The 17,504-nt window shown below is 37.5% G+C and overlaps 1 protein-coding gene across 3 annotated transcripts in view; it reads right to left on the reverse strand.

Annotated features, from left to right (window-relative positions):
- The window catches only part of LONP2 (lon peptidase 2, peroxisomal), a 102,281-nt gene that overhangs the window by 80,061 nt on the left and 4,716 nt on the right, over positions 1-17,504 (reverse strand). The window contains exons 2-6 of one of the 3 annotated variants that reach the window (XM_004311607.4): positions 14,361-14,595; positions 11,012-11,143; positions 9,223-9,345; positions 6,445-6,608; positions 3,453-3,547 (exon numbers count right to left, since the gene is read on the reverse strand). In XM_004311607.4, the coding sequence (XP_004311655.1) occupies positions 3,453-3,547; positions 6,445-6,608; positions 9,223-9,345; positions 11,012-11,143; positions 14,361-14,595 (749 nt within the window). The remainder of the gene's footprint in view (positions 1-3,452; positions 3,548-6,444; positions 6,609-9,222; positions 9,346-11,011; positions 11,144-14,360; positions 14,596-17,504) is intronic. The other 2 variants (XM_073795648.1, XM_019932467.3) reach the window with 2 other exon arrangements.

A 17,504-nucleotide genomic window follows, 5' to 3' on the forward strand; every position in this document is an offset into this window, starting at 1 on the left:
ATGATGCTAACCCTAACACTAAAACCTACCATAGTAAACAAACAAACAAACAAAAACACTTCAGACCAATTCCATTTTGCACAGCTCTAAATATTAAAATGCTTGTAAATCAAATCTATTCAAAGAGTAATCTACTAAGTCCCAGTGGGATTTATTTTAGTTATGCAAAGATGGTTCAATATTCAGTTATCAACATATTTATTATATCATCATGTCCAAGGAGAAACACCTTCCATCAAAATGTCATTTTGTACCTAAAAAGGCACTTGTTGTACGCAACATCCATTCCTAATTAACATTTAGTAAACTAAGAATAGACTTCTATGTACTTTAGGAAAAAATGAAAATAGTGAAGGAATTTCTTCTAATATGCCACGTAAAGACAATTTTAAAAGTTCTTTCAAACTTTTAAGGAAAGATAATTTCCATGTTACGTACTGTTGTATATCTTTTCTATACAGGATGTATCTTTTCTGAATATTATTTTTAATGATTCAGAATGTGTGTTTCCTATTATGAATAATACCTGTGATTAAACATAAAAAATTTAAAACTTACATGAACATATATTTTTCTATTTACAATTAGAAGATTGAAATGGCATCTACTGGCTCCCTCCATTCAAGATGGAAAATCAACAAACTTATTTCCTCCAACTCGTTCCTCTCTGCTTTCCTTTCTGCTTTTGATAATCTCTACTTAGGTAAGCTTCCCTTTACAAGAATTATGAAAGACATTTTCACAGTTTTATGATCTTACTCATAACTATTTAGACCTAAGTCTATATAGTACTGGTTTAGAAGCTCAACATGACTACTTCTGTACCACAATTTACCCATCTTCAGTTCTCCACTGAAATGATGAACAATGAGAAGTGTTTTCGTGATGGGTACATGAGTGCTATGTGTCTCTAATGCTGACCACATCCAGCAGAAACTCTCTGAGCTGTAAAGGAAAAAAAAAAAAGCTTTGCCTTGTTTTCATATTTTCTTGGCTATTTCAGTGAAGAATGGGAGCTAGCACTCTGCATTCAAATAAACATTTTGCCCTCAACTCTCCACAATTACATTGTATGAACCTGACAAAAATTCCTAGCTACTAATTAATTTCACTTTACAAATAGGACAAGTGGGAAGGGGAGGAAGCCAAGAGCAATTTACTAGGCTACTAATAGCAAATAATAAAACCTGCAATTTTAATATTCTCAGGCCATTATACTATATACACCCTGCATTTCTCTTAAGTCATTAGTTAAAATAAATCCTGAAGCACAGAAAAACATTACCAAAAGAACACCAAAATTTCAAAACAAGACCCCTGGTGTTACCAAGTTACCTAGATGTGCTGCTTCACATTGTGCGCTAGCCCTACTGTCAACAGAGAAAATAACAGGGTTTGGAAATTACTACCACTCCATCAATGACACAAAAAAATACCTATCAAACACACACCAAAATGGAAGATGTTTCATTTCACACAGATGAAATGAAATCAGAGCAGTTAAACATGTAAAGCTTACTTTTTTTTTTTTTTTTTTTTTTGCTGTAGTAGGCCTCTCACTGTTGTGGCCCTCTCCCGTTGTGGAGCACAGGCTCCGGACGCGCAGGCTCAGCGGCCATGGCTCACAGGCCCAGCCGCTCCGCGGCACGTGGGATCTTCCCGGACCGGGGCACAAACCCGTGTCCCCTGCATCGGCAGGCGGACTCTCAACCACTGCGCCACCAGGGAAGCCCAAACATGTAAAGTTTAAATGTAACTTTCTTTCCCAGGTCTAAACTAACAGGGAGCAGGACCCTCTCCAAATCTCACAGAATAGGACCACTTCACTTAAAAGTAGGCAATGGAGAGTGAGGAGTTAACTGAAGACGATCTGAACCAAAATGTATTTCCTAACAGCCCAGCTAGATCCAGACAGACATCAGAACTCAAACTGACCAAGTGACAACTAGGGGCTAATTCAATGGGAATGCATGCTCCCCTGCATTTATCTTACTATGGCATTTCTAGAAAATTTTGAATTAAGAATGAAACTAAGAAATTCAGCTTCAGTTTTTCTGGTAAAACACCGTCAACTAGAGGGCAATATTCTGTCATGAATGTAAACATGAAATAAATTAAGAAATAAATTTACCGACATAGTCCACAGCAGCTGTATATACAGTTGCCAAAAACCTAGAAACAACCTACATGTCCAACAACAGGTAAATGGATAAATCAACTACTGATATATGCAGTAACATGGATGAGCTTTAAAATAATTATGCTGAGTGACGGAACCAATAAAAGGGGGGGGCACATACTATATCATTCCATTTATATATAAAATTTTAGCCACACACATTAATGTGTTAAGTGAGCCTATCAAAAAAAAACTAATTAATATAGGGTTGTTTTAACCTTAACACTGCCCCAGCATAGTTAACTTAACACAAATATGCTTCATTCTGGGCCCTCTTTGAGACAAAAATAATTTTTTTGAATGCTCAATACCAGACAGCATGGTCCTCTGTAGATTAACCGAAAAGTATTTTTTTTTAGAAAAGTATTTTTTAATATTAAAAATTCAACATCCTGAAATCTAGTATGTATATCATACCTCATGTGGGGCATAAACGTGCGTTTTAGGGCTAATGCTTCAAAATTTCTAGCATTGTTTTAAATGTAAGAGTTTTATTAGCCAGGATAATATATCTGTTCAATTTTCAAAAGTCAACCATACAGCTATACTTATGCCAAAAGTAGTTCAGGCAATCAACCCCCTGCTGAACTCAACAAACCTTGTATGTAAACTTGACAAAAGAGTGTCCAATAACAGACATAAATTCAAATAAAATGATTCTGAAGATTCTGAAAGACGATTGAGTATATTTCTTACCCCAAGAGAAAATACATAACAAATACATAAGAAAACTGGTATAAAATGCTCCTGATAGGTAGAAAAATTCTACTGAAGGATAGAGAGATGAAAAGAATTTAAACTCTTTAAATAAGTTCTAGTGGGAGAAAAACAAACTTCCAAATGGTAAAACTGTTCCACTGTTATCCTGCCTTTATATGTAATTATTTCCTTTAGAAAACATAAAAGATGTACTGTCTCTAGTACTGAGTTGGCACTTACTGCCAACTACCTCAAAACTGTTTTGTTTTCCTATGTTCCTGACAAAGAGCACATAAATATAAAAGTTTATTGTCTGACTATTGGTATTGAGAAACACATATTTCACCAATTACAGAAAATCTTACTTTCTCCAAAATTAGGCGAAAGGTACTTCCATGAAGCACCTTCTTTTCCTTTTCATCCTAAAACCTACATGACACAAGTTTGGTCTCTAAATAGTTTACATCATGAACTACTATAACAGGAAGTCAATGGGGAGTATTTCAACAGAATTTGCTTGAGCTTCCTGAGTGACAATCAGACCGCAAAAAAAGGTGTTACTTTGTTTGCTCACCAGTTGTACTTTTGTTCCAGGGAAGTTCCACCATAAGTTCTAAATAATTTCTAGTCAGAGCATATTCTGGCATCGACTGAGGCATTTTTTTGAGCCTGTGTGGAAAGAATACATAGCAAATCTGTTCAAGAACACAGAAAAATTCTGTAAAACAGAAAAACCAAGTATATCTCCCTTTCATGGCCAGATATATCATGCATTTTTGGCTAAACAAATCTGAAAAAAGTTTTAAAAATCTAGTTAATAAAATGATTATTTTGTTTTAAACAGATACTTGCAAACTGGTGGGGAACACTATATGTGATTCTATCCTTGAAATATGGCCTTATCAGTATCAGTATCTCACAGGGAGGGTCTAAGTCACACTCACCCATGATTTACTTAAGTGCCTAATCATGCATAATACAATAATTACATATTGTTTTGTATCAGAGATGAAGTCAGCTCACCAGATATTTAATAAAAAAATGCAACTTCCAAAATATATGCAGTGCGTAATAAGGTGTTCTGCACACAACAGATGTTCCGCATTTATTAACTAATATCAGAGTCGATATAAAATATGCCTCAACAACATTTATATTCTTAACTGTGAACCTCAGAAGTCAAACCTTCAGTTACCGAGCAATCAGTTAGGTTGATTACAATTCACTCATAAAAGAAAATGCAATATAGTTACAACGTTTCAAGTATGGAAAGGAAAAATGGGTTTTCTATTTAACCCTGAGATTATCCAGAAAATGTAATCAATCCATGTACCCTATCCTGTCATCAAGGTTCCCCTGTACTTCATCTTGTACAAAGAGAAAGTGACAGTCCCTACCCTCTAGAGTTTATAATCTAAGGAAGAAAATAGTAACTGAATAAACATTATTTCTAAGAAAATATGGTCTTTGTTTTTGGCTGCATTGGGCCTTCATTGCTGCGAGTGGGCTCTCTCTAGTTGTGGTGAGCCGGGGCTACTCTTTGTTATGGTGCGGTGTGTGCGCTTCTCACTGTGGTGGCTTCTCTTGTTGCGGAGCACAGGCTCTAGGCGCACGGGCTTCAGCAGTTGTGGCTCACAGGCTCTAGAGCACAGGCTCAGTAGTTGTGGCGCACGGGCTTAGTTGCTCCGCGGCATGTGGGATCTTCCCAGACCAGGGCTCGGACCTGTGTCCCCTGCATTGGCAGGCGTATTCTTAACCACTGCGCCACCAGGGAAGCCCAAAATATGGTCTTAAGACTGTGAAAAGGAATACTACCTAACACCATACACAAAAATATACTCCAAATGGATTAAAGACTTAAATGTAAGACCAGACACTATAAAACTCTTACAGGAAAACAGGAAAAACACTCTTCGACATAAACCACAGCAAGATCTTTTTTGACTCACCTCCTAGAGTAACAGAAATAAAAACAGAAATAAACAAATGGGACATAAACTTAAAAGCTTTTGCACAGCAAAGGAAACTATAAACAAGACAAAAAGACAACCCTCAGAATGGGAGAAAATATTTCCAAATGAAACAGACAAAGGATTAATCTCCAAAATCTACAAACAGCTCATGGAGCTCAATATCAAAAAAACAAACAATCCAGTTAAAAAATGGGCAGAAGACCTAAATAGACATTTTACCAAAGAAGACACAGATGGCCAAGAGGCACATGAAAAGATGCTCAACATCACTAATTATTAGAGAAATGCAAATCAAAACTACAATGAGGTGTCACCTCACACCAGCCAGAATGGCCATCATCAAAAAATCTAGAAACAATAAATGCTGGAAAGGGTGTGGTGAAAAGGGAACCCTTCTGCACTGTTGGTGGGAGTGTAAACTGATACAACCACTATGGAAAACAGTATGGAGGTTCCTTAAAAAACTAAAAATAGAACTACCATATGACCCAGCAATCCCACTACTGGGCATATACCCTGAGAAAACCATAACTCAAAAAGACACATGTACCACAATATTCACTGCAGCACTATCTACAATAGCTAGGACATGGAACCAACCTAAATGTCCATCGACAGATGAATGGATAAAGAAGATGTGGCACATATATACAATGGAATATTACTCAGCCATAAAATGAAACAATAAAATTGAGTTATTTGTACTGAGATGGATGGACCTAGTGTCTATCATACGGAGTGAAGTAAGTGAGAAAGAGAAAAACAAATACCTTATGCTAACGCATATATATGAAATCTAAAAAAATGGTACTGATGAGCCTAGTTGCAGGGCAGGAATAAAGAGGTAGACATAGAGAATGGACCTGAGGACACAGGGTGGGAGAGGGAACCTGGGGTGAAGTGAGAGTAGCATCGACATACATACACTACCGAACGTAAAATAGTTGGCTGGTGGGAAGCAGCATCACAGCACAGGGAGATCAGCTCGGTGCTTTGTGATGACCTAGAGGGGTGGGATAGGGAGGATGGGAGGGGGGCTCAAGAGGGAGGGGATGGGGGGACTTGTGTATGCATATGGCTGATTCACTTTGTTGTACAACAGAAACTAACACAGTATTGTGAAGCAATTATACTCCAATAAGGATTTATTTAAAAAAAAGACTATGAAAAGGCAGTTGCAATAGTGGTCATGTTTGATAGCATACAGTAGGTGGAAGAGTTGTATCATTTATACTCAGCATTTGAGGAAAAGACTAGTGAAAGTGGTGTTGATTCAGGAGTATTAAGAACATTTTGAGAATCAGATTCTGGTGGAAGAATGAAGAGGAAAAAGCACGCCACAGATCACAGCTATAACCTGAGAATTAGGAAAGCCATAAAGATAAGAAATATAACAGTTGACAACGGAAAGGTAAGATGAATAGAGTGGTCCATGACTATACTAAACTTAAGAAAAGGAGAAAGATCAAAGAATATGAAACAAATGACTCAGCTTTGTAATGCAAATTGGCAGATTCATTTCCATGAGCAACAATTTTTAACGTTAATAAGCAAAATGAAAATACTAGTGAACGAACAGCTTCTACAATTTACCTTTTTATCTCTTTGACGCAGACTTTGTGGGCCTGGTCTGGCATACTGGATGTTCGTATTTTTTTCTCTAGCATGACAATGTCATCATTGTCTTCATCCTCATCCTCATCTTCTAAAGTACCTGGGATGTGTGTAATCCTCCTGATAGGGCGTATTGCTATAACCTAAAGCATAAAGTAGAGAAGTAAAACCACATGTCAAAATAAATTGGAAACGAAGTATCCAGCTAGACATATACATTTTTATGGCTAGAGTCTAAATCTTTAGGAACTAAAGTTCAGAAAAAGTAGGACGCACATGCACATATGGAGGGAGCAGGATTTAAAAAGCAGACCAAGATAAGGTGGACATGATTCTTCCATATATGCTAACACTACCAGCATGAGACAAAAAAAAAAAAAAAAGCAAGGAACTGGCTACTAGAAATAATTAAAACATCTAAGAATTGTCTTTTCTTGAGCTACTACTGCAGCCACTATTTTCTTGATAAACTTATGACCACTTAACCATTTGGCAACTGAATAAATTCCATTTTGCCCCCTACACTACAAAGTTTCTCTCTAACATCTTTAATCTTTCCACCATTGCTTCTATTCTGTTTGTCGTCAACAGACAGAAAAGTCCTCCTCCTTTCAAAATATTTTATCTTACCTCCGGTCCCTTCCAGTTACACATTATTTAATTCCCTTGTGATATTCTGCTTTTCCAACAAGAGGCTTTAACCACCACTTCCCCCTTCCTACCAATTACTTAGTAATTTGTACTTTGTACTTTGGTTTTTGTCTCCATTGTGCTGAAATCGTTCTTTGAAATCCAACAACATTCTCCTTTGCCAAGTCAAATGGTCTTATTTAAGTTCTCTTTCTCCATGACTCTCTATCATATTTTAAAACTACCTGCTCTTTTGAAATTCTCAACTCATTAATATCATGAATCAACTCTAGCCATTACTGGAGCAAAATGGTATACTGGTATTGAATTTACACTTGATCTTAGCCAAAAGGCCGAGAAGCAATGGTATTGAATTTAAATGTCTCGGAATTTATTTTTTAACCTATGAAATTACCTATTTAATACATTCAAATATATAAAGTTAAAAACATAAAACAGTAAAAAAAAAGTTATTTTATAAAAACAGAAATATTAAATACATACTTTTATTCTCGCATTAAGTCATTAGCAAACAAAATTAATAAAATATTTTAAAGTATGAAAAGCTAAAAATAAAATATTTAAGTGAGATTTTATAAAAGCACATCAATTATTTCATTGCTGAGACAAAAGTACTGTTTTATGCAATTTTTCCCCAGCCGCTAAAAGAGAACTTTGAACTCTTCGGGGAATAGGCAAGGAGACAGTTTTAGGCAAACTCCAAAAATTGTCCTCTGATTCCTACATTTTCAAGTAACAGTTGCTTGTTTGATAATTTTCTGGAGCAACTTTCTTTTTAAGCAATGGTAATATTAGTTGCTAGCAAGCTGTAAGTTTTCTGTCTCCCAATGCAGAGTGTACACTGGCTTGTCCTTTTGCACAAAATAAATAACTGAGTTGATCTGATCTCAAGCAGATTTCTGGTGTTTGCTTTCAATGGCATGATATTCTAGAACACCAACCACCAGATGAGCTACTCCCATCTCTCTCATTCTCAGCCTACTTTCCTGCTCCTTCTTTAGTCCCACCAGGGAGGAATCCTTCCCGTCTGCTCTTCTGTCTCCACAATGTCTTCTCTTCAATGGAGGAACGCTTCTGTGCTGATGACCATCAAATCTGTAACATTATTCTCAACCTTCCACTGAATCTCCAACAGCCTTCTGGTTCTCCAACAGCCTTCTTAGAACCATCATCACTCTTGTCCACATCAAATATGTTTTCCTGATCCTAACTCTGCCCACACATAACAACAGTAAAACCAACAGCTCAAAGTAGTCTTCAGACAGATCGCATCTTCCATACAAATACACAAATCAATAGAGAAGTGAAGGATTATTTGATAATGGTGTTAGGTCAAATAAAAAGGGAAAAAATATAACTGCTATCGTTACCTTATTAACAGGGCAAAATAAAATACATATAGGTTAAAAAGTTAAATACTTTTTAAAAATCAACAAAAGGAAAACTAAAAGGAAAGTGGATATTATCAAATCCCGGGAGGATAGAGGACTCTAAGCTTAGAAGAAGGGAAAAGACTAACAGTTTATATATGAAAATTGAAACTTTTATAAGTTAAAACAAAAAACTTTTATAAGTTAAAAAAAAAAAGTCAGCCAAAAAACTTTAAAAAGTAAAAACAATTAAATTTTTAAGAAAGCCAAATTATGGCACAACACACTGACACAGTCCTTTTAGGAAACAATTCTGTGGTATGTTCTTAATACTGTATACAATGAAAAAAAGTCATACTCAAAGACACTCATCGTGGTTATTTGCCAATTTTTAAAATACTGAAAACATCACACAATGTTTGGCAGAAAGAAAAATGGCTTAGTAAACTATCCCTTTCAATGATTACCAAAACAAAAACAAAAAATGAGAAAATGTCTACATGCTTAAAAGGAAAAAAAAAAGATCCAGACAAGGAGAAGTAGCAGGGGGAAACAAACTAAAATTCAAAATTGTATCAGTAACTTGAGTGTAAGAGACAATGAACTTGTTTCTTCTTGTTCCTTTCTTTATTTATTCCCCCATGTATTTTCTTCAAAAAAAAAAAAAAAACCCTGAATCTCACATCACACAAAAACAACTAGGAACCTGAAGAAATGGATTAAAAGAAGCATTTACCCGCTTATCATCATCTTGCTTGTGTTTTCTGGTTTTCTGAAGTAATTTCAGGCCTTCGATTTGTCTGACAAGCAGTGGTATGGTCATCTTGAACCGTTCCTCCAGACTCACAGCATCTAAAATCTGAGGAAATGTATAGCATCTCTCTCTCAGAAACACATGCTCCAAAAACAAGGCAGTCAAGACTCATGACTTAAATTGAGTAGAAAAGACAATTCTATCAATATTCACAGCTACACTATGGTTAACACAACCAAATTATCAGCAAGGTAATCTGACACAAATATCAGAATCCTAAAAAAAACAAGAATAGGGCTTCCCTGGTGGCACAGTGGTTGAGAGTCCACCTGCCAATGCAGGGGAAACAGGTTCGTGCCCTGGTCCGGGAAGACCCCACATGCTGCGGAGCGGCTGGGCCCGTGAGCCATGGCCGCTGAGCCTGCGCGTCCGGAGCCTGTGCTCCTCGATGGGAGAGGCCACAGCAGTGAGAGGCCCGCGTACCGCAAAAAAAAAAAAAAAAAAAAAAAAACACAAGAATAAAAATACCTTGAGTTTCCATTTAAAGATGAAGCCTTATGTATTGTTCCAAGAGCAAGAACAAAACACATTTTATGTCAACTCTTTCTGGGAATTATTCTCTTAAAGCCCAGTCTACATATTAGGTCTATACAAACTTTAGGTTCAAAATATTAAATTTTTACATACACAAGAGACTAGGAGCACTTTTAACCAACCTCCACTAACAATTTGTCTGAGTGACTAATACTCTCTGGTCCTTCAGTAAAATACCCTTGCTAAGCCTACAGCCAGGTCACTCTCTAGAGCTCCTGCCTTCTCTGCTCCTACCAGCTGAACCGAATTCTTGTGTTTAAACCCAGCCTGTCTGCATTAGTTGCACTTGCTAGTATAATTGTTAGACTGAAGTATTAAATAAACTGGGGATTTATTTAATAAATAAGGAGGGTTGTTTCAATGAAAACTAACTTTAATGTTCTACGAAGATTCAATAAAGCAGACTGCTTAAAAGTGCTACAAAAATAAATGTGCAAGAAAACTTTTATAGTTTGCAGGAAAGACATTCAAATCTAAGAGTCTGCACTTGGATTATTTTTCAAGTATCTTAGAAACTCATTTCACTTTAAATAAAAAAAACCTGAAAATCATAAAAAATCATAAATATCGCATCATAGGGGTGGTTAACGTAAGAAACCTGAAGAATTCTAAAAAAGCAGGCCTATACACAAGGGAAAGGTCACAGCTCCACACTTTTAAAAGTAGTGAGACATGGGCTTCCCTGGTGGCATAGTGGTTGAGAGTCCGCCTGCCGATGCAGGGGACACGGGTTTGTGCCCCAGTCTGGGAGGATCCCACATGCCGCGGAGCGGCTAGGCCCGTGAGCCATGGCCGCTGAGCCTGCGCGTCTGGAGCCTGTACTCCGCAACGGGAGAGGCCGCAACAGTGAGAGGCCCGCGTACCGTAAAAAAAAAAAAAACAGTAGTGAGACAAAGCATATTTATATATTTAAGTTAAATTAAATATTTAGCTTTTTTATTATTCTAGCTTTAACTTTTTCCACAAATTGACAGACTACCAGTACTGATAATGCAAATACAAGAACTGCCTAAGTATACAAAAATGTAAAGCAATCACTGTAAAAGTCAACTTAAGCCTCGTAAAAGCATCTTAACTACTTGAGTCTCCAGTATCTTACCTGAAAGTCAAAACTTACTATCTAGATCTCAACAGGAAGTGACAAAGCAACGTGGCATTCAGAGTGGAACACTGTTACCTGGAGCTTCTCTTTGTTGCTTGTTCGGATAATTGATGTCAGAATGTCTGGTAAAGCTTCCCTCGGAAGACTATCTAAAAGACGTCTCAATTTAGCAACTGCGGGGACAGACATATCCAACATTTCAACCAACTACAAGGGAAAAAAAAGTCTTTTTAATGAAATATGGCATTATTTGTGAATTTAAAAAATCAAATTGTCATAGAGGTTTAATGTTTTGGCCTCAGGGAAAGTCTTTGTTTCTGAAAAATCACTGATTATTAGCGTTCAGGCATTTTTACAGGACTCAGAGGAAAAGAGAAGTACTTTTAAAATGTCAATCAGAATGAAAAGCAAAAATGGTTCAGAAAGTGGATAAGGGCTTCCCTGATGGCGCAGTGGTTAAGAGTCCGCCTGCCAATGCCGGGGACACGGGTTCGTGCCCCGGTCCGGAAAGATCCCACATGCCGCGGAACGGCTGGGCCCGTGAGCCATGGCCGCTGAACCTGTGCGTCCAGAGCCTGTGCTCCGCAACGGGAGAGGCCACAACAGTGAGAGGCCCGCATACCGCAAAAAAAAAAAAAAAAAAAGAAAAAAGTGGATAATACTAATGTTTATAAAAGGCTTTGTAAATTTGTGATTTTATTTTACTTTGGAAAAAAAATTAAAATTTATAGAAAAATTGCAATAGTACAAGAAACTCCTTCCCCTAATATCCTTCCCCTAAATTCACCAATTGTTAACATTTTGTTACATCTGCTTTCTCTCTCCCCAACTCTATACACACACACACACACACACACACACACACACACACACACACACTATTACTGCTGAATGTTTTACAGTAAATCACAGACATCATGACCCTTGTTCTTAAGAACCAAGGCATTCTCTTACACAATCAGTGTAATTGTCAAATTCTGGAAATTTAACATGGTTGATGCTATTATATTAACCAATCGGTAGCTGAAATACTGTTTTTCAGAAGAACACTGGATTAACTAGAATCTGAGCACTGACTGAATGATTTTTTAAAAAACAACTTCCAGGGTATAGCCTGGAGTTAAGACAGATTAAGCTCAAGGCAACCTTTCAGTAACTGTGATAGTCACTGGGGCTACTGACAAAGTTTCCCTTTCCTTTTCACCTCATGGTAGGGCTGCTCTATCTCACCTTTGAATACAGATGTACATGGCTATGGGTCCTGCCTTGAACCATGAAACATGAGGGGAAGTGACAGTTCCTTCTGGGCAGAAGCATCAAAAGCCACTGAGAGCTCTGCCACATTTCCTTTTCCTTCCTCAGCAATAACGGAAGCACGTTTTGAAATGAATCTCCAACCCACTGGGGTCCCGAGGTGACTCTAATTGCTAGATCACCACACTCGCTGGTTTGGGGCATGAAGTGTGAGTGAGAAATACACCTTTGTCACGCTATGTGACTGAGATTTTGGAGTACTTAACACAGCAAAACTAACTTAACACCACACTGACTAACACAGATGATGTACCAAATCCTCATACAGTCACTCTAATGAGATTTCATATGCCAGAAATAAGCAAACCTCTCTAAAAGCACTGTAACTTTGGAACCTATCTGTTACCTGCCTAGAGTCAAAAGAATTAAAGCATAATTATGATGACGCTGTCCAGGTGGGAGAAGTAGATAATAAAATTGGAAAACTCTTTCTCCTAAAGTCATTCTAAGAAAATAAAACAGTATTTCAAGTACTGTTAAAACAGTACTTCATTCTCCAAGTACTTATTGAGTACAAACTATCTGTCAGACACAATAAAGGGCTCAGTGTAACATGGTTAAAGCAGGGATGAATTCAAGTTTGGTAGGGAAAAGAGACCTACAAGACAAATTTCAATACAGCGTGATAAGCATTATATTAAAAGGGATGTTTAAGCGATTGTGGATACGCATGCAAAGGAGCACTAACAGCCTATAGGAGTTGGGAAAGCATAAGTCAAGTCTGAAAATTCAGAGGAGAAGCACTCTTAGCAGACAGAACAGAAGGTAAAATCACAGAGACATGAAATAACAAGATGTGAAGCTCTCTGACATACAGTGTGGCTAGAACTCTGGGTATAAATGGAAGTAACTAGAGTTGCGAAGGGCCTTAACGTTATACCAAGAAATGTGAACTTTACCCTAGAGCCGTTAAAGTCTTCTACTCAGGGGAGAGGCATACCCAAAGCTTCTTTAGAAAGGATTAATGAATAGGTGGGTGACAAAGAGAAGCAGCTAGAAGGAAACTGAAAGCTCCTGAAGAAGTCTACTGCTGAGGGCTGTAGAAGAAGATGTAGAGGGGATGGAAGAAAAGCATTAGCTGGAAACAATCCTGATGTCTAAGAAGAGAAATGATAAAATTATGATATCCCAACTCAATGGAATTCATAAAAGTACTTAATACGAAAGTTAGATATAGATAAGAAAACAAAACATAAGACTGAATAGGAACCAAGACAAGAAGACAAGCAAAAATAAAATTGGATGCATGATGGCAGTAAATAGTGGTGATGTTTCTCTCTAAAAATCCCTTTAATGTCATTACAGAATCTTTACATATTTAAATTTTTGTTGTTGATTGATAGTGGAGAGAAGTAAAGAACAAGAGAAAGAAGCTATAAAGCTATGTCCAACATAAGAACGGAGACTCAGGGAGGATTACTCAGGAAAAGGAAGACAAATTCTATTTTCCACTCTATTTTCTTCACTCCTGAACAGTACATTCACTTACTCTGGTTCTCAAACTGAAGTCTCTTTCAGCCCCCACAGCAGCTGTAGTGCCAAATTTTCTATTTTTCTATTGTTGTTCACCACACTAGCAATGTGTAGCTTCAAATGCCACATCAGGTACAAATACCATAGGCTATGAACACCTGCCTATGCACGCCTAATGTGTGCTTCCCTCCCAGAATTCTAGAGGATCAAGGTTTGAGCCATACTTGAAACCATGGGCTTAATCTTCCATACCACTCACAGTGTGATCCTGACTTCTGAACCAACATAACATATAATTTGATGCCTAGATAGTCTAGTGACAAATAGCTTCTGTACAGTATTTTAATGTTTAAGATTATTTAGGTTTAATAACTACCTGGCTTGGAGACACTGGAAATTATAAGGAAAACTCCAGAAATACTCTTTGGAAAAAGTTTAGGAAGGGTTGGCTAGTATGTCCTAGAATGATTTAGGTACAATCCCAGACAAAAGCAGTTTGAAATCAATGTACTATAATATACTGAGAAATCATTTAAACATATACTGCCCGAAAACTTCACCACTCAACAAATTCATCACATCTTAGGGCAACAAAGAAACAGAAGAGGGTTTTAAGGAAAAACTAAAAGCAACTCACTTGTACTGCATATTTGTAAAACTGTTCCGATAGTTCTCCTAGCTCCTCCCTAGTCTTACAGGTGTTGGGAAACTCCTCCAGCCAGTCCAGCTGTTCCACTTTGGCAACAGGATATGGCTTCTCTTTTATGACCTGTACGATCTGGAAGCGGCACAGGCCCGTAATCAGCAAAGTATAGTGGGGCTTGGGCCAGTTACTGCCCACAACCTGGACCGCCAGTGCAGCTGTCCCAATCCTGAAAAACACAGAACATCAGTATTACAAATGCTCAATATGGTAGAAGAGAAACTTACCTCAAGAATAAAGACGCAGACGTAGAGAATAGACTTGAGGACACAGGGAGGGGGAAGGGTAAGCTGTGACGAAGTGAGAGAGTGGCATGGACATATATACACTACCAAATGTAAAATAGATAGCTAGTGGGAAGCAGCGGCACAGCACAGGGAGAACAGCTCGGTGCTTTGTGACCACCTAGAGGGGTGGGATAGGGAGGGTGGGAGGGAGACACAGAGGGAGGGGATATAGGGATATGTGTATACATATAGCTGATTCACTTTGTTGTACAGCAGAAACTAACACAACATTGTAAAGCAATTATACTTCAATAAAGATGTTAAAAAAAAAAAGAAACCTCAAAAGGGTTGCCTTTTCTGAGAAATTCATTAAAAACCAAAGAACGTCCCAAGTGCAAATGAATTATTTCTCTATTTAACTTAGCATCCAGTACAAGTCCCTACCATCTGATATGGGGCCATCTCATTCTAATTAGCCATTCAAAAATTAGGTAGAAATTCCTAAACATCTGGATTATTTAAGCATAAAAACATGAGTAAATGCAGCTGAGATTTATACAGGAATTAATTTTGCCCGCTGGGAATGAGGCAATCTTACACCAGAATATATATGAGCATTTTAGACAGATTTAAACAGCGTGATGTAAACCAATCTAAGAAATCCCCTTCTGATACCAGTTTTGCTACTAACACCAAGCCAGGTTTTTTACATAATCAATCTATAAAACTGCCATCAGATCTGGGAATTAACACGTATGTCCTTGAATTTTGAATTTCTCAATCTGGGGCTAAATATCAGAGGCCACACTTTCATGGACTGAGGAGAGTTAGTCACAGACCTACATCTCAGGAAGACGTCAACCTAGTTCTGTTTAAGTGGTAATCACCTCACCTAACACGAGCTGAAAATGTTATACTTTAAGTCTTAGCTCCATATCACGCAATTCTGACCAAGTCACATATAAACTAATTCACAGAAAGAAAGCTTCATCCAAACTAAGCTGAAGTGATACGAAACAGAAAGATCAATGTTCAGAGGACACTTCCAGATCCCAAACTACCATTATAGTTTCTCCCCTCAGGCACAGGAAAGCTTGTAATTTCAGAAAGAAACTAAAATCAAAGTGACCAGAGCTCTCAACACCCTGGGACCATGGTGACATTGGAATACTACACTTACTCGTCTCAAACATACTGATGGCACAGACAGTATGTGCATATTTTAGTGAGCCTGCTCACTTCTAGATGCAGTTAATTCTTGATTAGTTCCTCGTAAATGATTCATTCTGTAGATTGTCTGTACCTTCAGCTTCCCACCACCACTCAGTTTATTCTGAGCCATGCATATAATTTCCTGAACACCCTTCCAGGCATATCACGTGGATAAAACTCGATTTAAACAAGAACTTAAACCAAAAAATTAGGAAGATAATTTGGTGGAGAGAAAAAACATCATGTACTTTAAAAACCTGAAATGATCTGGCAATCATCTATTGAGTTATTTGTGTCGTGGCTGCTTTTCTTCAGTCACTAATCAAACAGTAGGTTCTATCTCCCATTCCCTTAAAACCAACTCCGACTGCCTGAAAGAGTTAGCCATACCTAAACTGATTAGAGACCAACGAAGACTATAATTCACTGCAGATGACAACCACCAATGCTTACACAGTGCAGAAGAGTTTACAGTTCTATATACAAGAAACATTAACAGACAAGAAACCAGGTTCCTGGTCTAAGGGGTTTACAAACCAGAAGCCAAGGAGAAACCAGAGAGAGATGAGACAAATCCAAACTTCCAGATTAGGAAACAAATTTAATTATTTGGGGTATGTCACTGATTAAAGGTAAGACTAAAAGTGAGTTTTCTAACAAAGCAAATAAAATAGTTTTCCTAACTGTGAAAGGAAGATGTTCCAAACTGGAAAGAGATTAAGTTGGATTTATACTATGCTTTTCCTCCTAATAAAAAAAATATATATAGGGCTTCCCTGGTGGCGCAGTAGTTGAGAGTCCGCCTGCCGATGCAGGGGACACGGGTTCGTGCCCCGGTCCAGGAAGATCCCACATGCCGCAGAGCGGCTGGGCCCGTGAGCCATGGCTGCTGAGCCTGCACGTCCGGAGCCTGTGCTCTGCAACGGGAGAGGCCACAACAGTGAGAGGGCCGCGTACCGGAAAAAAAAAAAAAAATATATATATATATATATATATATACACACACATATATATATATAAAGGTTTTAAATATGTTAATTATTTCTTGCTTTAAATCACTTATAGTTGACAACATACCTAAAAAAATAAAAGGGTACATAAAAAGAATGTACCCTTTTTAAAGGAAAAAACAATGATGTGTGAAATAATTAGATGGCTAGAAACAAACTACCTAGTGAAAGACATTTGGGGTAAAAGCTCTGGAAAGAAAGACGACGTTTAATGTTATTTTAGACAAGTTGCATTGCATGTTGGGCTCTAGGTTTTACATATAAAAATAGGTAAACAAAATATTCAATTAATCTAATACTTTCCTTCTAACTATGATCCATATGATACAGAGGCTTTATATCAACTCAGTCATCTTTCAAAATATCCTAGTTCTTCTATTACCATGCACTTTATTAGGCATGACCAAAAGCAACAATTTGATTTTGCAACAGATCCGCATTTATTCGTACCCAAATGTGTAGTGTTTTTTCCATTTAGGTTGTAGCTCTGTAAATCTACACCTTAATTACTGTGGTATTTTACAGTTCAAAGAATTTCTGAAATTCCTGAGAACTACTCTCAGAGTTGTAAAATATTATTTTAACCCAAAGTCTGACAACAATGGATAAGATTTGTATAATTTGGAAAC

Source organism: Tursiops truncatus, chromosome 19, assembly GCF_011762595.2.
Source record: "Tursiops truncatus isolate mTurTru1 chromosome 19, mTurTru1.mat.Y, whole genome shotgun sequence".
NCBI classification, from domain to species: domain Eukaryota; kingdom Metazoa; phylum Chordata; class Mammalia; order Artiodactyla; family Delphinidae; genus Tursiops; species Tursiops truncatus.